This window comes from Euprymna scolopes, chromosome 14 (genome assembly GCF_053919585.1).
Source record: "Euprymna scolopes isolate OS-2025 chromosome 14, ASM5391958v1, whole genome shotgun sequence".
Classification (NCBI taxonomy): Eukaryota; Metazoa; Mollusca; class Cephalopoda; order Sepiida; family Sepiolidae; genus Euprymna; species Euprymna scolopes.
In genome coordinates, this window is record NC_136495.1 from 108510442 (window position 1) to 108537230 (window position 26789).

At 35.0% G+C, this 26789-nt stretch overlaps 1 protein-coding gene and 1 long non-coding RNA gene across 8 annotated transcripts in view; one reads left to right on the forward strand and one right to left on the reverse strand.

The window, feature by feature from the left end:
- The window catches only part of LOC145293210 (myosin light chain kinase 3-like), a 410867-nt gene that overhangs the window by 328031 nt on the left and 56047 nt on the right, over positions 1-26789 (forward strand). For all 7 annotated transcript variants that reach the window (XM_080139736.1, XM_080139738.1, XM_080139737.1 and 4 more), the window contains one exon: positions 17150-17353. In XM_080139736.1, coding sequence (XP_079995862.1) covers positions 17150-17353 — 204 coding nt within the window. The remainder of the gene's footprint in view (positions 1-17149; positions 17354-26789) is intronic.
- The window catches only part of LOC145293211 (uncharacterized), a 269161-nt gene that overhangs the window by 78870 nt on the left and 163502 nt on the right, over positions 1-26789 (reverse strand). The gene's annotated exons all lie outside the window — the stretch shown is intronic.

Below are 26789 nucleotides of genomic sequence, written 5' to 3' on the forward strand. Positions count from 1 at the left end.
ATGTTTCTCATCAGAAGAGGAAAAAACGGCGATATAACACTATAAGAGTGTACAAAGATAAAACCGACTTGAGAACATTTAGAAATGAAACCAAAAACTATATGGTCCCCACGACTGATGCCTTGAATTTTAGGAGAAAAATAAATTTTAAAAAGTATCCCCTAAAGGTGTTTTCACCCTTAAAACACCGCGAATTGTCCCAGGGTCAAATATTCCAGATGTATATCCATATGGTCTTGCTTTTGAGTAATTTTCAGCAAAATCTAATGGTCGGAAAAGTGCTATTTTGGGCCATTTTTGACCCCCCCCCCCTGAGAACGCAACCAGAATTTTTAGCAAAAATCCGAGAATGTTACATTTCCTCCCTTTGGTAGTTGTAACTTCATGCAAAATTTCAGAAAAATGTAATGAGTGGTTATTGAGATTTTGGGTGACAAACGGATGAGGGTGAATTCTAAGGCCCAAATCCGACTAAGTCGGTGGACCAAAAATATGGGGTGAATTAATGCTGACTATTCAAGGAGATGGAAATGGGTAGACAACCGGGCAAAAAAATAAGACAACATTAAAGCGGAAGTAAAATAGAAAGGAAAAACATATGATTAGAATGCGTGAATTATTTTCTTTTGCCTGCATCCAATCTTATTACGTTTTCTCTAGTATCAAAGGCGACATTGTGACTGGGCCTGCATCAAGTTAGAACGAAAAACAAAACTCTCATCTCCTTCAAACCTCAATAATCTCGCAAAATATTTTAAAATCAAACAAAATACCAATATAAACACATCCGATAAATATCACTAATCGTGCGGAAATGTAATATTCAGCCAGTTCTTTGCTTAATTTTCGATTTTTGGGCGATTACCGATGCTCGAATGCGACCACCATTTTGTTTTTGTTCTAACACTGCCTATATTTTTAACTACGATAAACGCTTTAAAATAAGTTAAAAACATCAAAAACTTATCCAGATAGATGGAAATGTAATTGAGATCTTATTCGCATGTGGATAATTTCTCAAGAATCGAAAATTAAACAAAATCCAATAAATATTACTAATCATGTACAAATGTAAATTTCAACCAGTATTTTATTTAATTTTCGATTTTTGAGCGATTATCGATACTAGAAAGAGACCATTATTTTATTTTTGGCTCTAAGGCGACAGGTTTCACAGTAGCCGTATTTTTAACTACAAAAACACTTTAAAATAAGTTAAAACACCGAAAGCTAGATAGATAGGAATGTTACTTAGCTTGCCTTTAGTAACATTTAGTTATTGTGTATTTTTTTTTCTTTTCATGCAACCAGAACTTTTTTTTTTCTTGGTTAACTATTCTTGGAAATCACCAAAACATTTCTCGTTAAAAATGTAAATATTTATTTTTCTTAATAAAAGATTTGTATACATCTGTTAAGATAATTATTGTTATTTTAAACAAAATTCTCACTTATCTTATCCATTAACATAAACCCTAAGAATTAAGGTTGTATATCTGATTAATGCATCCAGCCATAATCTCCCCTCGCACTTTTGATTATCTTCTTGTAAAAATACATGCCCATGAAAACTTAGGTTTGCAGCTTCCTGTCTTCCATTCATAAAACTGCACTGTAACAGATTTAAACCCCTTTTAAATCTTTCTTTAATGTCTACATTTGTATATACAACATTTTAATAGATACACTCAAATTGCACTTTATAACAGAGGCGATAATGTTTAATTTAAGTAATATCTTTTAATCTTTGTAATACATAAAAAGAACTTGTGTGTGTGTCGTTTCATTCCCTATGGACTCATAAACGGCTCGATCGATTTATATGAAATTTCACACTTTACGTATCTGGCAGTGTTCTTCGATAGGCTTTGTCTTAGAATGTCTTCGATAAGTATTGATAATCGAAAAGTACCCGCTTAATGAAAGAACAGGCGATTTTGACCCAAGTTAGCACCTTACACAGCCTAACACCACAAGTGCATTTGAGAAGTTTTATTACCGCACAAGCAGAAAGATTCGGCATATAAAATCAACAGTAAGTTCCAGGGGCACGTTCGAAATGAATGTTTTTGTTTAAAGCACGATTGCACCATGATACTTGATTTTTGCATTTTAAAATTTCATTCAAGCTATTATATATAAAAAATAAATGTATGAAATCAAAAGTAGGTTCTCTACAGTGCAATGTAGACAACAATTTATCGTAAACTAAGTCAATGCGGAGAGGCATGTGAAGCTTCTTCCCAGTGCACCGCGATGGATCCCTAACTAGAGCAGGCAATCAATCGATTTGATTAAAAAGTGTGCGATTTCACCGATTTTGATGACAATGAAAATATGGGAGGGTGAAACATTCGTTGATCATCATTCAATTCCGGACAACGTTAGGTATCCCTGTTAATCTTTTAATAAATACTAGCGGGACCTGCAATATGTTGATGTTGGCATTCTGTAGATGTTCAGTGTAAATGGAGACGTTCTGATATTATTGTAGCTTTTTTGTTAAAACTGCAAAAGTATTTATCTAAGCTAGCACGAACGCCCGGTAAATCCCGGTCGTAAAATATGCTTAAATATATTTGAATTCTTGCAGATTTCGTATGTATGTATTATAGAGTTATAGAGTTAATGTTCTATCGATTTATATGTTATAAAGTTGCGATTTCAATATATATATATATATATATATATATATGTTTAAAGAAAAAATAGAAAAAAAAAACGAATGAAATTATTAAAAAAAAATCAACGTTTCGTCCTTGTTTCAGAGGACATCTTCAGGATAATTGAAATAAAAATGTGATAAAAGAAAAAGTCATAGATCGTGCGAAAAAAGACGGTTTTTTAAAATCCAACCCATGTCGGGAAAGGACGAATATATATATATATCCATATGACTTGCGTGCATTATCTTGAATCAAAACCGAAATAAAAACTTATGAATAATATATATATATAAACTTAAGTTCCTTCAGCCATAATCGAAACCGAAACCAAACTTATAAAGAATTCTAGATAAAATTATTTATAAAAAAAAAAATAGATGATTTAAGTGCCATCAGCTATAGTCGAAACCGAAACCAATTTCCGGTAAAATTATTTATGACAAACGACCCGGATGTAAGTGTGACACACAAAAGAACACACACGCTATCGTATTAATACACACTAATAGGCACTATGTTATTATTGTAGCCTTGCAAGTCAGTAATAAAAAAAAGTCAACATAATTGAATGATTACCAACAAGTGTATTGGCGAAAGTATGTTACAGAAGTACACGTCATGATTCCGGGGCCATAACTGCCACGAATCGTTACCATTTTCTTTTTCTCTCACTGCGAAAAGATGTGACACAAGGTCGGATGAATGGGCCAGTGCTTCTAAAGGAGTATTTTGGTCTTGCGAAAATAAGTCAGAGCAACCCAGTCGGCATTTCCCGGTGACTTGTCCCCCACCACGAAAGCCGGGAGGCAAGTCTTGGGAGGATAGACATCTTAGGGATACCCGGAACATTTGCGTCAGTTCCACAGTTAAACGGTCAGCCTAATTGTCCAGTTTCTGCCGGATTGATTGCCAAGTTTGGAACTTCGACTACAAGCGATCGCAATTGCATTTCGATATCAAATGAATGGCGGGAATTGCTTCCCAATGACGTGTTAGATGTAATCGTACTTATTGTTCTTGGGTAAGTCTATTATTACTGAAATAGGTATATCAGCTTACCTCATAAGTTATATAGTTTTAATTTGATTTTCTTAATGATTTTATGCAATCAGTATTTTACTGATATTTATTTATTTATTTATTTATTACAATAGAAAAATGCGAGCATGAAAAGTAATATGGTTAAGTTTAAACATGGAAAAGGAAAGGACTAGTTGTTAAAAATGGAAAAAAAGACAAAATATTCTCGTAAAAATATAAATTTATGACTTATAATATTGCAGTATTAAGAATTGATTATATGTTATGAATTGAATTTTAAAAAAAAAAAAAGCAAGGAGCGTTCTAAAAACATTCGTTTTCCAAAAGGTGTACTGTTTCACAAGTAGATTTTGATACCGAAAACAGAATTTCATAACTTTTATTTCTGCTATTTATTAAAAATCAGATCAACATTTAAGAGGCAATCTCATTTACATTAAAGAAAACCTATTTTAACAATTACCTCTTAAATTTTTAATGGAAATTAATAAAATTGTTTCAAGTATTCTAGTTAGCAATATAAAGTTGATCGATTTAATTTATTTTAAATTTAATTCAGTTAATTTAATTTTAATTATTATTATAACTAACAACAAGCTGCGTTTAAAAACAGAAGTTTTCATTTAACCTCTGAGTTATTTCCATTTGAACTATGAGATTTTATATGTGTGTGTGTGTGTGTGTGTGTGTGTGTGTGTGTGTGTGTGTGTGTGTGTGAAAGTGTCTGTGTACATTTCCCTACGCAATAACTGTCAATTTTTAGTCTACAGACTCGAAATTTGATATACAGGGTACTGAGATTTGGGAAAATCTATGTGATCGGTTTTCGGCCAGAAATTTGGCTGTTAAAGGATCAAAGTTCAACGATTTGACCTTTGAGAACTCTACCAAATTCCTCCGACAATTTTGGGTCTAAACACTTGAAATTTTAGATATAGGTTCCTTGGACATGGATCTAACTTAATAACTTTATTTGAGCCCAAAACAAATTTTATGGGGTCATAATAGGGGTCAAAGTTTCTTAAAAAAAATTGACCACTGCGGTCTCTTCTAAATTACTCAGACAATTTCTGGTCTTAATATTTGAAATTTTACATAAAGGGTATTCAGAGATAGAGCAAGCTTTTTCATCAGTTTGGGTCGAAAATTTTTAGTTACCAATATATAAATGTATGTTTGCATGTCTGCCTTAAACTTTCAATAGAGGCAACTGATTTTACCAAGATCAGTATCGTTTTAAATTTCGACCTTTCATACGACAAATATCGAAGAATTGGTTAAAAACATTAATATCTTCCCCTTCAACTAGGCACTTTTCTCCAGAGGGGGGTCACTTTTTTCGCCGATATTTTTGAAAGTTATCCTCTCCTTTAGATTGTCTAGCCTTAATTTTAAAAAATTTCGCTTCCGGTTTGGCGGTGGTCGTAACAGCATAAACGTTAAGTTGTACCCCGTTCTTTTCCTCCTTTGCGGTACGGGTTCGAGCCTGCCTTCCTACTACCACTTTTTTTTCTCAACATACACATCCAAACACCTGGGCAATGCCGAGCTGAAATGCTAGTATATATATATATAAAGTGAAATTTTCTGTCTGTCTGTATCTGTGTGGGCATTTTCCTACCAAACTACTCTGTCAATTTTCAGTAAACAGACTCATGATTTGACATAATGGGTATTGAGATTTGGGAAAATCTTTTTATTCGGCTTCCGGCCAGAAATTTGGCTGTCAAAGTTCAACGATTTGATCTTTGAAAACTCTAACAAACTCCTCCATCAATTTTGGGGTTAAACACTAGAAATTTTAGATGTAGGTTACTTGGACATGGATCAAACTTTTTGATTATATTTGAGTCTATAAAATAAATATTAAGGGGTCAAAATTGGGGTCAAAGTTTAAAAAAGTTTGATCTATCAAATTACTCAGCCAATTTTTGGTCTAAACATTTGAAATTTTACAGAAAGTGTATTCAGACATAAGGCAAGCTTTGTAATTGATTTTTGGCCGAAAACTGGCTGCTAAGGGATCAAAGTTCAAAAGATTTGACCTTTGCGGTCTCTAGCAAACTATTCAGCCAATTTTGAGTTTAAATATTTGACATTTTACATAAAGCATATTCATACACGCAGCAAGCTTCTTCGCCAATTTTAGATCTAAACATTTGAAATTTTAGATGTAGGTTAGTTGGAGTCAAACTTTTTAACATATATATATATATATATATATATATATATGCACATAAATTTATAAATAGTACATAGGGCCCGAGCAAAGTCAGGCTGAACTCCTAGTAATATATATATATATATATATATATATATATATATATATATATATATATATATATATAATGAAAGGAGATATAAGCAAAATAACCAACTGTTTAAAACAAAACGATTAACACATATACATTATTTGATCCAATAGATTTCCTGTGTGTAGGATTCAAGAATACCTGGTACGTTAACTACTCAAGCAAACATACACATATTTTATTATTAATGATTATAACATATTAAAAAAATTGTACATTGGTGGAACATACACTCCTAACAAAAGAATTTACGAACACAACAGATCCATAAAATTAAATGACATTAGAATCGCTTCGTTAACAACAGCTTTCCACAAAGCTTAAATAATTAGATTTGCACACAATAATAATCGTAAACATGTATGTTAGGAACACAACAGATCTATAAATTTAGACGACTCTAGAAACGCTTCGTTAACCGCAACTTTCCATTAAGCTTAAATAATTAGATTTGCACATAATAGAGAACTTGAATGTCCACTAGACACTATCCTCGAGTGTCTAAGGTCTCTCTGTACAGGGGGTTGTCAGGCCAACTTGGCATAAGGATACTTTTCCCTAGTAGTAAATATTCAAAAGCACATAGTATTCACAGGCCAAATAAGATAACTACGGTATGGCTAACTCACACTGGCGTTTACGAGGAATGGTGTACCTTCTTCAAGTGATGTTACCTCTAGTAACAGCACGAAGCTGGATACTCCACCAGACTAGATAAATTCTTGTCCTTAAATCCAATAAAACAAAGAAACCAAAATGAAAGATATACTACAACATATGAAAATGGTTAATTGGGGAGAGGAAAATTATGTTCGCAATTTCTTTACTAACTCAGTGTTTGAGAGATAAAGAACTTTAACAGAACATTTGAATATCTATGTATCTCATATAGACTTCAAGTGTTAGCCTCAGGTATGGGGGGGGGGCTTGATTTCTGAGAACTTCGACTGGAGTAAAATGAAACAAAAAAAGAGAGAACTATAAACCGGTGCTTTAGAGAAACGCACTTCATCATTCAGCCCCAAAATCATGTCAAACGACGTTTCGGATTTTTCAGATTGTTCCTATTTGCAATGTCTCCCCACGGGACACAGTTAGACACTAGGGTCGTTTTTTAATGTGGAGAAAATGAACAAAAAATAAAAATTGTCTCGGTCGTGAAGGATTTCTCCTCCACTAACAGAACAAGAAATTGAAATGTAGCATCTGAAGAACAGATACTACACTTTGATCTTGACCCAAAGGCCAAGGTTGCGTCTATAATTAGGTATTTATTTGCTCCCCCACCGAGCAAATTAGGCACAAGGCCGATTTTTAATGTGAGGAGTGAAGGGAGGGGGAAGGGAAAAAGGGGACCAGCTCCCGAGAGGTGGGAAATGGGAGCTGGTTAAAGGTCAGGCATGCGGGGTTGCCCCCACATGTGGTCTTTGCTAGTCATAGCTAGTCATAGCTTGCAGTATCTGCCGGAACAGATGGTATTTATTTGCTTCCCCACCAAGCAAATTAGGCACAAGGCCGATTTTTAATGTGAGGAGTGAAGGGAGGGGGAAGGGGAAAAGGGGACCAGCTCCCGAGAGGTGGGAAATGGGAGCTGGTTAAATGTCAGGCATGTGGGGTTGCCCCCACATCTGGTCTTTGCTAGTCATAGCTAGTCATAGCTTGCAGTATCTGCCGGAACAGATGGTATTTATTTGCTCCCCCACTGAGCAAATTAGGCACAAGGCCGTTTTTAATGTGAGGTAAAAACCAGCTCCCCTAAAAGTAGGCAAAAAGGGGGCACTCTGGTTACCAAAAATAATAATTGTCCCAGTATAGAGGGTTTCCCCTCCATTGACTGGTACAAATTATCTTAAGTGCAGCATCTGCCGGAACAGATGGTATTTATTTGCTCCCCACTGAGCAAATTAGGCACAAGGCCGATTTTTAAAGTGAGGAGTGAAGGGGAAATGGGGACCAACTCCCCGGGGAGTAGGGGAGCTGGATAGTGACAATTGGTATGAAGGGTTGCCCCTACATTGACCAAGGTCTTATATGTGGAGTTGCTCCCATATATGGTCTTTGCAGTATCTGCCGGAACAGATGGTGTTTATTTGCTCCCCCACTGAGCAAATTAGGCACAAGGCCGTTTTTAATGTGAGGTAAAAACCAGCTCCCCTAAAAGTAGGCAAAAAGGGGGCACTCTGGTTACCAAAAATAATAATTGTCCCAGTATAGAGGGTTTCCCCTCCATTGACTGGTACAAATTATCTTAAGTGCAGCATCTGCCGGAACAGATGGTATTTATTTGCTCCCCCACTGAGCAAATTAGGCACAAGGCCGTTTTTAATGTGAGGTAAAAACCAGCTCCCCTAAAAGTAGGCAAAAAGGGGGCACTCTGGTTACCAAAAATAATAATTGTCCCAGTATAGAGGGTTTCCCCTCCATTGACTGGTACAAATTATCTTAAGTGCAGCATCTGCCGGAACAGATGGTATTTATTTGCTCCCCACTGAGCAAATTAGGCACAAGGCCGATTTTTAAAGTGAGGAGTGAAGGGAAAATGGGGACCAACTCCCCGGGGAGTAGGGGAGCTGGATAGTGACAATTGGTATGAAGGGTTGCCCCTACATTGACCAAGGTCTTATATGTGGAGTTGCTCCCATATATGGTCTTTGCAGTATCTGCCGGAACAGATGGTGTTTATTTGCTCCCCCACTGAGCAAATTAGGCACAAGGCCGTTTTTAATGTGAGGTAAAAACCAGCTCCCCTAAAAGTAGGCAAAAAGGGGGCACTCTGGTTACCAAAAATAATAATTGTCCCAGTATAGAGGGTTTCCCCTCCATTGACTGGTACAAATTATCTTAAGTGCAGCATCTGCCGGAACAGATACTACACTTTGATCTCGGCCCGAAGGCCACAAAGGTTGCGTCTATAGCTAAATATGTATCCTATCTGATCATTTTATTATTTCTGAACATGAATAAACCATTGTCACATATAGTGGATGCGATAAGTATCCGCTAGAAAGCAAAAAGTTAATTTAATTTTTATTACACGAAAACAATAACAAAATGTTATTCTAATGCATTTTTGTATGATTAAATACAGATCTCGTACCAAAAATCATATATAATTACGCATTCACTAGATAAATACATTAATGTCATATCTAAGGTTCAAAAAGTATCTAACACAAAGAAAAAATAGTCCAGTGTAACCCGAATATAAGAAAAAACGTATGTAAGATAGATTTTCTCTGGTCCCAAATTAGAGCCTGTGTTAATGTACAGTGTAACCCGGATATATGAGCTGTCTGGTTAGGATGAGTCTCTTATATCCGGGTTGCACTATGTTAGTTTTTAGTAATATGGCCTTTACTCGCCATAACAGCTTCCAAACGTTTAGGATACTTCCTTACAAGATTGTTACAAATGTTAACTGGAATTTTATCCCACTCTTCTCGGTAGATTCGTTTAAGTTCTGTCAGATTCCTCGCACCTCTCTTTTGTACCATCAACTTTAACTCTCGCCACAGATTTTCGATTGGGTTAAGTTCGGGTGACTGACTTGGTCCTCCTAATACCTCTATTTCCTTCTCTAGAAACTAGACAGTAGTTGCCTTAGTCGTGTGTTTGGGATCGTTGACCTGCTGGAAGAGTCAACCATTAGGCAAGTTCAAGTCCTCTGTAGACTTCGAGATATTATCGCCAAGTATAGCTCGATACATTTGAGAGCTCATTTTCCCATCTATGATGTGAAGTTTTCCAGAGCCGGATGAAGAAAAACAACTCTCCACCTCCAAACTTGATGTAGGGATGGTATTCTTTGGGTCAAACGCTGAGTTTTTCTGTCTCTAGACATGACTTACACTATTTCGATCACGTTACGTCTGATCATATTTTATCCCAAAAACTTGAAGGTTTTTCCAAATGTTTCTTGGCAAATTTCAGACAAATCTTGACATGAATTGGCTTTAATAAAGGAGTTTTTCTTGGTTTCCGCGATTAGAATCCTTTCTTTCGAAACATTGTCATAATTGTATTCTTGCATACACGTGCCCCAAATACTTCTAATATTTTCTGGAGCTCAGAACGAGTTATTCGTGGATCTTTCTTTACTTCATGGACCAAAAGTGTAGCCATACGGTTAGAAATTTTGGAAGGACGCTCTGAACGTGGCGGATTTGAAGTGCACTGGTAGGACTTCTATCTACAAATCGTGTCACCGACGGTTGAAATTGAGATATTCAACATTGTTGAAATTTTTCTATACCCTGAACCATCCATGTGTAACCGAATAATTGATTTTCTTGTCTTCTCCGACAATTCTCTGGTTTTAGACATTGTATAAGCAGTGCGACTAAAATGGCCCAAACAAATCATTTTTTTTTTGTGTGTATTGAATGCTTTCTGAACCTTAGATAGTTAGTGAATGCATAATTATATATATAATTTTTGATACAAAATTTGTTTATATACAGGGTGACCAAAAAACAAAACAAAAGCTAAATGGAGGCCATCTAGAACATATGCTGTAGAACGGATAAATAAAACCCCCAAAGATCCTAGTGTTTTGATGTGATGTTTTGAATATAATAAAATAGTTATGACCAAAGTTTCATTTCATTCGAACAAAACGGGGCCTAATTAGAGGTTGGGCCCGTTTTTACTGGGTCACCCTGTAATGCAAAAATACATTGGAATAGCACTTCATTATCGTTTTGTTTTCGTATAATAAAAATACATCAATTTTTTGCTTTGTATCGGATATTTATAGCACCCACTTTGTGTTACGTTGTGTGTGTGTGTGTGTGTGTGTGTATATATGTTCCATGATGACGTACATGTTGAATAGTGGGGTTTATATTTTATCTGTATATTCATGTATGTGTATATTCATGTATGTGTATACGTCGCATCATTTATGTAACAGTTCTAACAGGAAACGATTGACTGGGACGTATCGAAACAGTTGTATACAAGCAGTTCTTTTTAACAGATGTAAATAACACAACACATACCTGAATTATTTACGAACATTTATTTTCATGATTTCGGCCGACATCTCCAAAGATTTCAACGTCTTTACATCTTGGCTGCATGAGGAAACGCCGCTCCCTGCGTCATAGAGAGACCAACTCCCCACTTGAGTCGTCCGTTCTCTCTGATGTCCAGCTAACGACTGACTCGAATCTCCTCAAATCTACATCTCATTACGTGTCTCAGAGCAACAGCTGATGTAACCTCAATCTAGTTATTTGTTTATGCAAACCAAAAATCATGTTTACATATATTTTCTATTTTCACATTTCTTTTGTAGCGATATTATTATTTCCTGTCAATTACTTTTTCCCAATCTGTTTATTTTTTTTTCTAATCATAATAATTGATCTAGCGACCCGCTGTCGCTCGAATCAATATTAATAATGTTTTGACCCTTGGTACTGCTTGCCACAGTTAACAGATACTATGCTATGATCACAGCCAAAGGGTTACAACATTACATGTGTACTTCATATTCATTTTTAACTTTTCATTACAGCAAGGACAACAAAATATTCTTTTCATTGTTTTGACTCTCGTGAACATATCTGTTATCTTATACGTTTTTATATCGAGTGATCTGGTTCTCGGTTGATTAACTGTGTCTAATTGTGTGGGATATATACTCGAGAATCAAAACAATGAAAAGAATGTTCGGTTGTCGTAGCCTTATGTCGTAGGTATCATCTTCCCGGCTCTTCCTCTTACACCCCCCCCCAACGTTCACTTTCTTAACCGATATCTTTCTGTCTACTGTACTATCGCTCGGGAATTTTCATGGAGGAGAATTGGGCCTTTTCTGTTGACTGATGCTGAGTGTTGTTGTCGACGTTTCTGATGCATATCATCCCTTTCTTGGCGGTACTTTGCCGTAATGGTTTCGCCTGCATTCAAAAAACTAATAGATTAGATCGGTCGCAGACCACCAAACGTTCAGCATGACCTTCTTTTGGTGCAAGTCTGGCTTCAGTAAGTGTTGTGGAGCTTCGTTGGCGTCTAACTACTGAGTTGAGCGTCGCCGGTTGTTGTAAAGAACTCGCTTTTCATCGTAATCACGACTTGTTCGTGGCACAGCTCGTTCTTGTTGCATAAAAGAAGGGAAGATGACACTTCATAACGACGTTTCTTTTGGTTGTTCAATTCGTGAAACACTCATCAGGTTTTTTGTCTTTTTAATCACTCTAATGCGGTTGGAAATCATCGTATACGTTACATCTAATTCAGAAGCAAGTTCTCGAACAGTTGTACATGGATTTGCTTCGACTAAGGCTCTTAATTGATCGTTGCCAGCATCCGATGACCGACCACTTCGCTCATCATCTTCAAGACTCTCCTAGGCTCAACGCTTTGTTGATATCGTTAGCTGTATCGGTAGCTTTTCGGCCTAGCTTGAATTCAAATAAGAAAATTGTGCGAATATTATATTTTTCTATCTTGTATTTAACGCTCTGAAAAGATATAATCGTTTTAAGACTATTGTAATTTAAATGATTAGATGGCGTGAAAAACGCCTTTTAAAATGATATATATAAAGTAGAGGTAGTATAATGAAAATTCATTTGAACAACAAAAAAAAGAAAGTCATTTGTAATCAAAATTAAAAATTCCACGAGAAATTTCCTTTCAACCTAATATAAATGTTGATCTGTGGCTCTATGCATTCTTGAAAATGTCCGCAAATGGATGGACTATATAGATTCAAATTATGTCTCGGTATTTATCTTTTTGTTTTAATTCTATTAGGTTGTCTTATTGCTTTTGTCATGCAAACTCCTCTGTTTAACTTCACAGAGAACATTAATTAGAACAAATACACCAGGGGCATTTCCACGCTGCTGCAAAGAAGGTGGGCTCTCTCTACCGTGGCAGAAAGTTACTTACAGAATATCCTGGACCTCTACAAAGTCATCATTTACCCCTACATGAAGTATTGGTGCCATATTTTGGCTGGAGCATCTGCTACTAGACTCCCATTCTTGACAGGGTTAAAAAGAAGAGTCGTCAACCTAATAGGTCCCGCACTATCAACCAAATTCCAACATTTGTCCCATTGACAAAATGTATCCTTGTGCCTATTTTACAAGTATTTTATTGGAAAGTGCTACGTCGAACTTCAGCCCATTATACCACCTCGACATAAATATCCCCAACTAACCTGAAAAGCAGCAAAATCCCACCCCTACACTGTAGAAATCCCTAGACGCGTTTTACTCCAATAGTTTCTTCCCTCAAACGGCTAAACTTTGGAATTCTCTCTCTGTACCAACATACAGAAGATCAGGTGTAATGTAAACAAACATCTGCTTAGCTCCCTACATATCATCCCTTATAGTAGCCCCTTATATTCAAGTTAAAATGTGCCTTGTTTGGAATGAAAAAACAAAATAAAAGAAACACCTTTTATTGCGTACTAGCAGGCCGCCCGGCATTGCCAGGTTGTAAAATACGCTTAAATATGATATTTTGATTAATGCAGATTTCATATTTATTATTATATTAGTGAGGGTGCCCGGCGTTGCCCGGGTATTTGGAGGTGTGAAAGAAAAGAAAATTTAGGTAGGCAGATAGGCTTGGACCTAAGGCCTTGACACGAAGGTTGCAAAGAAAGAGAAAAAACCTGACATCTTACCGCTCGTCCACAACGGGACAGGAACTGAAAAGCGTTCTCATTTAGGATTTAAAAGTTAATTGACAGGTGCGTGAATTTAATGAGGTCAGACATCACGCCATAGAGGAATGAAATCCCACACTTAACTTTGGCTGTGAGGCAGTTTTGGGGTTTTTGTTTTTCCAAGATGTTGGGGGAGGGACAACTCCCAATAAATAGGGGAGTGTCCAAATGAATAGCAATTGTCTGATATGACGGGTTTTCACCGCATTGATCAAACCTCATTGCTTTCTGGACGCCACGGCACGAGAGGCCAGGGGACTGATTTCGCTTTTTGATTAATTACGTTTTTATACTAAAAACGCGAACAAACACGCAAGGTTGGTTGGTTGTTTTTGTTTTACGGCATATCAACCCTTTTCGGGTTATTTAATGCCGAATCCAAAGATTTTGAAGAAAAAATTTTTTTAATAGAATATATTTATTGTTTCACGTCGGTTTCTATTCAACCCATAGTTGGGACCCTAACAAGTACTACCACTCTGGGTCAGAGTGGACCTGGGAGCAATGGTAATTAAAGGGTGGCTCCACACTCCCCAAAGCCCACAAGTTGTGGCCTCACCACTGGATATAGTTTAAGGTCATATCCAGGACCCCCATTGAGGGAATTTTACCCTCTGCAGGGGGCAGTCGGCGTATTATAATGTCCCACCGACAGGGCCAACACGCAAGGAGGCAGAAAAGCAGGAATTTTCTAAAATAAAAGTCGATAAAAATAAATGTAGAGACGACGTCCGTTCGTAAATCGCAGATATTATCATCTAGGGCGTATATATAAAGTTCTAAGAAATAGTAACTCCCCGGAGACCCCCCCCCCCGAAAAAAGCCTTTGCCAGAAATACGAAAAATTTACACACACACACATCTTCGCTTTTATATAATAGATTATATTGGACCCTATATATATATATATATATATATAGTAATAATTTAAAGTTAAAAATAAAAAAGGGAATCGTGTGCCAGCAACGAGAATCGAAACCAAAACGTTTAGCTTACGATTTACTTTTTCTTTTGATATTAATGACTTCGCTAGGCTAAAAATTAAAAGATGGACCAATACTATTACGTTATTCGTAATGCTTCGTTCGACCTTCACTGGGAAAATTCCATTTTTTTTTTTTTTAATTTCCACAATTTTGCACCATTTTTCTCCGGCTAAAACTCAAATATAAAGTTTCCCATGGGTTCAAATATTTTATAGATTAAGTTTCATGTCTATAGACCAAAAACTGACAGAGGAGTTTGGTAGAAAAAAATTTTTTAAACGAATATCTATATATATATGTATATATATATATATATATATATAGTAATAAAATATATATGGCGATATATAAATTACTAACTAACTCTACCTACGTATTGAGCACTTTTGAAGTAAATACTTAAAGTTTACGCATAAATCTATACTTTCGTATATTAATTTTATGTGAGTAAATGAAGTAGTTTATATATATATATATATATATATATATATATATATATATATATACACGCATACATAAATATATATAGAAAAAGATTTGTGTTCACCATAATCTTTTTACGCAAAATATTACGCAAGTAGAAATCATGTAGAATACCTACATGAATATAATTACACGTAATGGTTAACTAAAGATGATTAAAGGAAAAAAACTAATAGACAATTAAAATGAATGTTTAAAAGAATATGCAAATTAGATAGATCTTTTGCAGATGAACGACCCATATATAATAAAATAGTATTTTCTTTTATAGATATAAAGTAGGGGTTTTAATATGAACACACAAAAAAAAAAAAATAAAATAATCACCGAATTTATTGAAGTATAGATTCGTTCTCGACATATAACTACGTATTAAATTAAAGTTTTTTTTTTCTTTTTTTTACAACAATTATTTTGTATTCTCTAAATTCAGTCCAAAATTATTAGTATATATTTTTAATTTAAATAAAATATTGTGGATTTTTACTTCTAAGTATGATATATTTCTATAAATATGCGCGTTATGTAAATAAAGTTTTTTTACAACAATTATTTGGTTTTCTCTAAATTCAGTCCAAAACTATTAGTATATCTTTTTAATTTAAATAAAATATAATATATTTCTATAAATATTCGCGTTATGTAAATAAAGTTTTTAAAAAATTAATGTTGGTAAATAAATACTTTATGAATTGAAAATTATTGAAATATTTCAATATTGTCGTTTTTGTTTTTACTTAAATCTTGTACCCAACGGTGTTTTATTTTTACAATAGTGCATTGGCATAGCTTTCAAACACAACTCTTTATACATTACGCAGAACACTTCAAGCAAACTACAAATCCTTTTAAAAAAAATAATAAATTTTAAGTTTTTTTTTTTATGATGGCATTTGTTGCTTGGCGCGCGACAGAAAAGCACCTGGTTGGTTAAAATGTGGTTATTCAATGGCAAGTGTCTTAAAAGCGTTTTAAGTTTATGTTAAAATGACTTATAATAACGGTAGTTTAACATTTCTTTCTCCCTCTACTGTGACCATGTCTCTCGCGTTCTCTATCTTTCCTCTGTAATCTCTGTCTTCCTTTTTCATCTCTTTATATCTCATCATCTCCTCTCCTTTCTCTCGGATTCAACCTCTTTTGGCGAGATGGTCCAGGGGTAAGGGTTTAGACTCATTACCGTTGGGTCCTGATTTCGGATCTCGCTAGATACAGCCACTCTGATGAGTCGTAGACGACGAAACACGTGTCAGTGGATAATTACATTTTAAAAAATAATATATATAGCGCTCCCCATGTGGGGGTACCAAATTGGTTAAAAGGGAAAATTATTCCCAACTTGCATTTGGGTAAAAATGCACTTTCGTAAATAATTGAATTCATTCAAAGCATATCACTAAAACCAAAACAATATATATATATATATATATATATATATATATATATATATATATATATATATATATATATATATATATATATTTGTGGCTTGCTGTTACATATTAGACGATATTTCTTAGGTAAATTAAAATTATTTAAAAACCAGAAAATGCCAAGGAAAATATTTTTTATTAAATGATAAAATCATTTTTTTAATGAGACTTTCAGTGTTCACACACACCCTTATCAAAAAAGATTGTTGCTTTTAGTGTGTGTGTGTGTGTGTGTGTGTGTGTGTGTGTGTGTGTGTGTGTGCGCGTTTGTTGTTTTTTTAGATGTTAGTTTTTGGGGATCCCACGTGGGTTTCTGTTTTTATTGACGACCGCAGTCAGAGTGGGAAACGATGTGCATATTACACACACACACACGTGTATTCGATTATATATGTATGTATGTATGTGTATTCAATTATGTATGTATGTATGTGTATTCAATTATGTATGTATGTATGTATGTATGTGTATTCAATTATACATGTATGTATGTATGTGTATTCAATCTTTTTCTTTATGTCTTTCTTTTCATCAGAGGCAAATTTGGAGAAGTAAAGCAGTGTGTGGAATGTTCAACTGACCGGAAATTTGCCGCAAAATTTGTCAGCGTCCATGGTGCGCAGGGTCGGAAGGATATCCGAAATGAGATTGAGATCATGAAATGCCTTCAACATCCTCGACTGCTGCAGCTTTATGATGCATACGAGAGACGAGATAAATTCTGCCTCGTTCTGGAATTGTAAGTAACATCATTTACAGCTATCTAACAATACGCTAAGACATTTCATGTATAGTACCACAGGGAAATAAACGCCCCGTGCCTTGCACAGTTTAAGGTCACCCTTGCGCAAGGTGTAGTGCCTTCATCATGATAAAGGAAATACATCTACATAAACAGAGGCAGCTTTAGCCTTGTAAGACAATCTTCTAGTGATGGTGTCACAAACGCTCGCTTCCAGTTTTGTCATGAGCCAACACGGAAGTTGTAAGGCTCAGAAAACTGCCATGCTCATGTCGGTGCACAGTCTGGTCTAACCAGAGATAGCGAAATTATATATATATATATATACATATACATATATATATATATATATATATATATATATATATATATATATACACTATAATAATTATTAAATACCTACAGACACTAGGGTTTCATCCTTTCGGGAATCATCAGTGCAGGGTGCAACGATTAACACTGGTCGATAGATTCGAACCCGGCAACGAAGCCATCTCTGACTCCATTGGCAAGGACCAGGTCCATTCAGCCACCGTTAACCGTGAGAAATGCTGTTGAAATTTAAACACATATTTTTAAATGTTTTTAACGTCTGTCAGAGTGATCTAATCATTATATGATGATTTGTGCATGCGAGCGAAATTGACCGACTTCATTTCAACTGTAAAGTGCTCAACGATAAGAAACGAGTTATATACTACCCCGGGAAACAGATCCTGTACTCTTTGCAGATTTGAAATCCTCAAGATTTTGCAGTATGACGATACCAAAAACAAAACCACCCTATTAAATTCAAGGGGGGAACTATTATCGCCATGCATTCATAAACACTTGTTAAAATTTAACAAATATAAACCACCATAGCTCATAAAAACCTTTCTTATTAATAATATATCCTAGATTTTGTAATAGAATATCATCATTATTATTAACAAACTCACCATTATTCTGTATCTTAGTTAAATCTCTACTCAAATTTAACCCTTGTAAGTTACTAATTTTATTAATTCCAACAAATAAATAAATAAAACAATTAAAATATTACTAAATTTACTCAATAAAAGTATCGTATACTATATGAAAAAACAGCATAAGGACGAATTATCTCCCTTCGACCATATTATTAGACAAAACAAGATTATCTCCCTTCATTTTTTGAATATTTATATTTTTATTTAAACCTAAATTAAGCGATGATGAAATAAGCTAACCGTTAGGAACTTCCCTTTTGGCGTTTCAATTTGAAATTAAGCCGTTAGAGCATGTATAAGCTACAGACAACATCTAAATGAATTGCTCTGAGGATTATTACGGTTTTCTAAGGATGAACCATTTTAAGGTAAATATATATATATATATATATATATATATATATATATATATATATATATATATACTTATATTTGTTAAAATTCACTTAATAGCATCTTATTATAACATTATACATAATCTAAACCCAGTTATGTAATTTTATTCCAACTTTTATTATTAACCAATGTTACTTTACTTATCTACATCATTAATTAACTATTTTCTTATATTATAATATTTTCCAGATTCATCTGCACTACTTAAATGCTAGGTTTATTTATGGTGTCTTTTATTTAAAAAACAAAACAAAAATAACACCCAATATTTTGCTGATGAGGAGACTTCGTTTTCATAAAAACTATCTGCTAAAATTATTGTCCTTTCAAAATAAAAAAAAACATAGTTTCCGACACGATCGTACAATTTATTGGCTTTGTTGTGCTCCTTCTTATGAAACCGATTTTTAATTTTGAATTATGCATTATCAATCACCTTACCAAATATATATATATATATATATATATATATATCGGTCGTAAGATACGCTTAAAAATAATATTTTAATTAATGCATACTATGTATTTATGATTTTAAAGACAATTCTCTATCGATTATTATATTAAACCCGTTTTATAGTAATGAGAGCAAAACTAAATATATATATATATATATGACTTTGGTGCCATTAGCTAAAACTGAAACCAAAATATACACCTCTTGAATCTAATTCCGTAGCTTCTAAACCACGCCCACACACACACACACACACACACACACACACACACATACACACACACACACACGTAATATATGTGTGTGGATTTACCTGTCATCCATTTGCTTTAAAAGATAAAATTGCCCGATCGATCGTCGAAAACGGTTCACAGAGTTTGATAATTATATATATATATCCGGTTAGACTAGATTGTGTACTGACATGAGCATGAACCTATATATATACTAGCAATGAGTCACGACGTTGCCCGTGATTGAATGATGATCAACGAACTTTTCACACTTTCATATTTTTATTCATCGAAATGGGTAAAATCGCGTGTTTTCCAATCAAATCGATTGATTACCTGCTCTGCCCATCGTGGTGCACCGGGAGGAATCTTTACATGCCTCACGCAGTGACTTAGTTACAATACATTGTAGTCTATATCGCACCGTAGAGAACCTACTGTTGACTTTATAAAATGCAAAAGTCAAGTATCATGTTTCAATTGTGCTCTAAACAAAAATATTCATTCCGAAGACGTCCCGTCATATCATCATAGAACCTACTGTTATTCACCTGCACCCTCAAAATGCATCGCTAGATTGCTACGAATGACAGGGACGTGCACATGTTGATAAAAACAGTCTCTGGCCACGGTTATGGTTTTTGGTGTGTTTTCAAGTGAGGGCCACATCATGCCACCTCACATTTTCGAAGTTGGCTTGAAACACCAAAGTGTACCGTGATGTACTCAGGAGTGTGGTGATCTCCTGGTGCAATCAAGTGGCCGCTGGCTGACCTTGGGTGTGGCAGCAGGTCTCTGCGCCGGCCCACAATCCCAAAGAGAACCAGGCTTGGCTTCGGAAGGAGTGCAATGACTTTGTACCCTTCTTTCACTGCTCCTCACCCCCTCCCCGACCCGAACCTACTAGACTACTTAGTTTGGTCATACGTCGAGAAAATCACCAACATGACCTCTCACAACAGCAAAGCCAGCTTGATCGCCGCCATCCGCCGATTGTGGAAAAGGCATGGTCCCAGTTCTGTACCCGTATCGAGGGGGGGGGATTGAGGCTGAAGATAGCCACATTGAATAGATGACATAATCAAGTTACCTGAATTAATTTTTTTCAATAAAGACTATTATAAATTTTCGTACCGTCTGTGCTTGTGTGTGTGTGTGTGTGTGTGTGTATGTGTATGTGTGACGCAATCCACTCAGGCAAGTTAGGTACTGAAATGAAGCTTATGACTCAGCGGATGTTTTAGTGATATTTAATATCCATGTTTGGTGTATGGAAATGCAAAAAATTAAAAAAAAATAACGATTTACTAAACAACGTTTTATTTATTGGATACTTTTCCGGTATTCACCGGAAGTTATTATCTCCCTTAGTTAATTCGATTTAGTGTGTGTGTGTGTGTGTGTGTGTGTGTGTGTGTGTGTGTGTGTGTGTGTGTGTGTGTGTGTGTGACGCGGTTTGTCTCAGCCTACAGGCAATCCATCTAGGCAAGTTAGGTACCGAAATGAAGCTTATGACCCAACGGATGTTTTAGTGATAATTATATCCATGTTTGGTGTATGGAAATACAAAAAAATAACGATTTACTAAACAACGTTTTATTTACTAGATACTTTTCCGGTATTCACCGGAAGTTATCTCCCTTAGTAAGTTCGATTTACTGTGTGAGTGAGAGACAGGTAGGCAGGCGGTTCGAAATGAAGCTTATGAACCAGCGGATGTTTTAGTGATATTTATATCCATGTTTGGTGTATGACGTAGGCATGTTCTCTGCAGACAAACGTAATTTCCTCATAATTAAAATTAAGTAGCTTTCTTTACGTACGTTGTAAAATTAAAATGATTTTATATGATAGTATGTTGGGAACTTAAAGTTCTCTGCAGACAAACGTAATTTCTACATGTTTATAATAAAACCGGTTTTAAAACGTTTGATAAGATGAAGCGTAAAGCTTAAAGGATAGAAAGGATGACTTCTTCGCCGTAAATAATGGAAAACAACATGGTAAAGTGACGACTAATTCAGTAGGAAGAAACAAGATGGCGTCCATATGAAACTTGAAGGAAGGTGAGGAGTGGAGAGTAATAATGAAGCGGTGTTTAGCAGAAACTGTACCCTGTTAAATGTTAGTCTTGGTTTCACTTGGAAGGAGTAACAGTGCACCTGAAATAGACAAATGAAGGCCCACTCATTTTATTTATTCATAATTAAAGAAAAGAATCTTGACCAAAATTTTAACCCTTTGGACCCTGACCAAATTAAGCAATAATCAACCGAAAAGACGGTAGGCCATTAACAAAATTATTTGATCACTTATTAGAAGGCTGAAATATCAGCCATGTTCCTTTTTTTCCTTTTTTTTTTTAACTATGTTGCTACGGTCGATATATCAGCCGTGCAGGGTTGGGAGGGTTAATGAATGAAGAAAATTAAATGAAGAAAAATATTTGTTCGAACTCCTGTTTTCCCACGATTAAATTCAACTGTAATTTTCACCGTCCGTTCTCTCTCTCTCTGCTGTCGAAAAACTGCCTGTCGTGCTTCTAACTCGTCCTTTTCATAACAGTTTCTGTTCTTCTATGAAAATTAAAGCCATATGTATATTACTGAGCCTTCTACAAACGAAAACATTTTCTCTTTTCTTCCCTCATTCCGTCACGCGACAGGAAAGAGAGAGAGAGAGAGAGAGAGAGAGAGAGAGAGAGAGAGAGAGAGAGAGAGAGAGAGAGAGACGCACTCGTTTGTATAAGTCACTTTCTTTATTACTTGCACCGCATAATCAATTCCCTTGTGTTATTGTTAAATTCCACTACTGTTAAATAGGAATAAAAAAAGTTAAAATCGATGAAAAGTCACATTTTTGTTTTGTAACAAGCATATGTGGTGTAAAACATTGGTGAAACTAATTTGGGGGATCAATTAGGTTTTAATTCTCCACACCAAATAAGCAAAACAAAAGCGACGTCTTCGAGTAGACACCGGTTGACTTTCGACACACATGATATACAAACTGGAAAATAAAGTTGCTTTGTTTTTCGTCACAAAGTCGATTTTTAAATATAGGAAAATATTAATGTTAGGATGTATATATATTGAATATTCATATAGTTTGGTTTCTATTTACAAAACTTGTAAATAAAGAAACTTAAAGATCGTGACTCCATTGTTATAAATTGTTTTAAATTAACTGCATCATCATATCGTATGAATCTGAAGATTCTATTATAGACATTGGTTTCTCTAATAGTTTTCTAATCTCTAGAAAGACATCAGGTACTTATGGGAGGGACCACAAGAAGGTTGCCAACATTTTAAGTGGAAGTGATTTTTTTGTGGGACGAACTGGGTTCGAACCTGGGACAACCAGATTGCCAGTCTGTGTCGTTAGCCACGAGACCATAGTCACGTCCCTTAAAATTAGTTAACTCCCTACGATTATCTGATTTATATTTAAAGTGTTATCTTTACTATTATATAAAATGAACTTTTTCTGCGAGTTCATTCCCTATGGACTCCAAAGCGGCTGGACCAATTTTTATGGAATTTCACAAGAAAGTACTTTATGTGCCTGGCAGTGTTTTTAGATAGTTTTGTATCGGAATGTCTTTGATAAGTATTGATGATCAAAATAATCCGATGAAAGCAAGAGCAGATGATTTTGACCAAAGTTAACACCTTACACAGCCTAACTGTGCACCGCGATGCGCCCACGACTAGCAGTGTCAGAAATTTCGTGAAAATAGTGAATAATTCCACCCCATCTTTCCAAGCTTATAACTCCTCGAAAAATGTAATTCAAGCCCTAATTTTTTTTTACAATTAAAGGAGCAAGGACCAAGGTTTTATTAAAAAAAAACAAAAAAAAACAATGTGTTTTTTTTTTTTAAAAGGTTTTAAACTTCGGACTTTACAGGTAAATTTCTAAAAAAGCGATTTTTTTTTTGTTTTAAATTTGAATATATTATTTATTGACCTTTTCTCTTCAATTTGTGATATATAAAACTCCCCGATATAATTAATTATTTACTTTTTAATAAACATTTCAAAATGAGAGGCGTGAATTATTCGACCCCCTGTCTTTTCAAGCTTATAACTCCTCGAAAAATGTAATTCAAGCCCTAATTATTTTTTCAATTAAAGGAGCAAGGACCAAGGTTTCATTAAAAAAAAAAGACAAAAAAAAACAATGTGTTCTTATAAAATAAGGTTTTAAACTTCGGACTTTACAGGTAAATTTCTAAAAAAAGCGATTTTTTTTTGTTTTAAATTTGAATATATTATTTATTGACCCTTTCTCTTCAATTTGTGCGACATAAATTAATTATTTACTTTTTAATAGACATTTCAAAATGGGTGACACTGGGGGGGCGTGAATTTTAAAAAAAACGTTTGTCTAAAATATTATATTCGGTTTATTGGAAAGAACATAAAATTTCACATTGACCCTGAAAATATCGTAAAAATAGAATCAATAGAAAAATTTTGATAGATTTTTAAAGTTTAAAAATTGAAAAATATTGAGTTCGGAAAATTCATTACTGTTTAAAAAAAAAAAAAATTTCTATTACTTTTAAAACAACTGTAATAGTTTATTTTGGAAGTATAATCCATAAAGAAAATAAATAACCCACTTTTAACAGAGAAATTACAAGATTTTTATATTGTATTCGCAGTTTCGTGTTAGGGGTGTCAAAAATTCCTACAAAAATTCTGATACTGCTAGCCCACGACTAGAGCAGGAAATCAAACGATTTGGTTGAAAATATGCGATTTCACCGATTCCGATGACAATAAAAATATGGAAGTGTGGAACATGCGTTGATCATTAATCGATCCCGGAAAACGTCGGTTATCCCTGCTCGTAATTCTAATAAATGTAAACATTTTTTTTTCTTTTAAAGAATAAAAATTATTCTACATTTTAATATTCATATTATTTTTAATACGCAGCTGTACCAAATATCACGTGCGTAGTTTTTTTGTTTGTTTTTACCTGAAGGCGTTTCTGCTTATGTCATGGGATACTTAAACCCTAATTAGCCATATTCTTGCATGTAACTTATAGTAAAAGAAAAGGAATCGCTGTTTTCAGAATTCCTGATGTTATAAAAGAGACGGGCATTGCACCGTCGAAAGCAGAAGGATTTTTAGTTCAAGCGCTATGACTCTGTTCGAGCGTAGTTAGTAGACATTATACTATCTTTTGTCGTTTGGTTATTTTGTTTTGTGTCATGTTTCGTTGTTTAATTGTTTTGTTCTACGTCATGTTTGGTGTTATGTTTCGTTGTTTAGTTTTTTTCGGGTCATGTTTCGTCTTTTTCTTTTGTTTTACACCATGTTTTATCGTTTTGTTTATACCATGTTTCATCGTTTTTTTTTGTTTTACGCCATGTTTCGCCATTCAGTTGTTTTACACCATGTTTCGCCATTCAGTTGTTTTACACCATGTTTCACCATTCAGTTGTTTTACGCCATGTTTCACCATTCAGTTGTTTTACGCCATGTTTCACCATTCAGTTGTTTTACGCCATGTTTCACCATTCAGTTGTTTTACGCCATGTTTCACCATTCAGTTGTTTTACGCCATGTTTCACCATTCAGTTGTTTTACGCCATGTTTCACCATTCAGTTGTTTTACGCCATGTTTCACCATTCAGTTGTTTTACGCCATGTTTCACCATTCAGTTGTTTTACACCATGTTTCACCATTCAGTTTACGCCATGTTTCACCATGTTTCACCATTCAGTTGTTTTACGCCATGTTTCACCATTCAGTTGTTTTGCACCATGTTTCACCATTCAGTTGTTTTACACCATGTTTCACCATTCAGTTGTTTTACACCATGTTTCACCATTCAGTTGTTTTACGCCATGTTTCACCATTCAGTTGTTTTACGCCATGTTTCACCATTCAGTTGTTTTACGCCATGTTTCACCATTCAGTTGTTTTACGCCATGTTTCACCATTCAGTTGTTTTACACCATGTTTCACCATTCAGTTTACGTCATGTTTCACCATTCAGTTTACGTCATGTTTCACCATTCAGTTGTTTTGCACCATGTTTCACCATTCAGTTGTTTTACACCATGTTTCACCATTCAGTTGTTTTACACCATGTTTCACCATTCAGTTGTTTTACACCATGTTTCACCATTCAGTTGTTTTACGCCATGTTTCACCATTCAGTTTACGTCATGTTTCACCATTCAGTTTACGTCATGTTTCACCATTCAGTTGTTTTGCACCATGTTTCACCATTCAGTTGTTTTACACCATGTTTTACCATTCAGTTGTTTTACACCATGTTTCACCATTCAGTTGTTTTACACCATGTTTCACCATTCAGTTGTTTTACGCCATGTTTCACCATTCAGTTGTTTTACGCCATGTTTCACCATTCAGTTGTTTTACGCCATGTTTCACCATTCAGTTGTTTTACACCATGTTTCACCATTCAGTTTACGTCATGTTTCACCATTCAGTTTACGTCATGTTTCACCATTCAGTTGTTTTACACCATGTTTCACCATTCAGTTGTTTTACACCATGTTTCACCATTCAGTTGTTTTACACCATGTTTCACCATTAAGTTGTTTTACGCCATGTTTCACCATTCAGTTGTTTTACGCCATGTTTCACCATTCAGTTGTTTTACACCATGTTTCACCATTCTGTTTACGCCATGTTTCACCATTCAGTTGTTTTACGCCATGTTTCACCATTCAGTTGTTTTACGCCATGTTTCACCATTCAGTTGTTTTACGCCATGTTTCACCATTCAGTTGTTTTACGCCATGTTTCACCATTCAGTTGTTTTACGCCATGTTTCACCATTCAGTTGTTTTACGCCATGTTTCACCATTCAGTTGTTTTACGCCATGTTTCACCATTCAGTTGTTTTACACCATGTTTCACCATTCAGTTTACGTCATGTTTCACCATTCAGTTGTTTTACACCATGTTTCACCATTCAGTTGTTTTACACCATGTTTCACCATTCAGTTTACGTCATGTTTCACCATTCAGTTGTTTTGCACCATGTTTCACCATTCAGTTGTTTTGCACCATGTTTCACCATTCAGTTGTTTTGCACCATGTTTCACCATTCAGTTGTTTTACACCATGTTTCACCATTCAGTTGTTTTACGCCATGTTTCACCATTCAGTTGTTTTACGCCATGTTTCACCATTCAGTTGTTTTACACCATGTTTCACCATTCAGTTTACGTCATGTTTCACCATTCAGTTTACGTCATGTTTCACCATTCAGTTGTTTTACACCATGTTTCACCATTCAGTTTACGTCATGTTTCACCATTCAGTTGTTTTGCACCATGTTTCACCATTCAGTTGTTTTGCACCATGTTTCACCATTC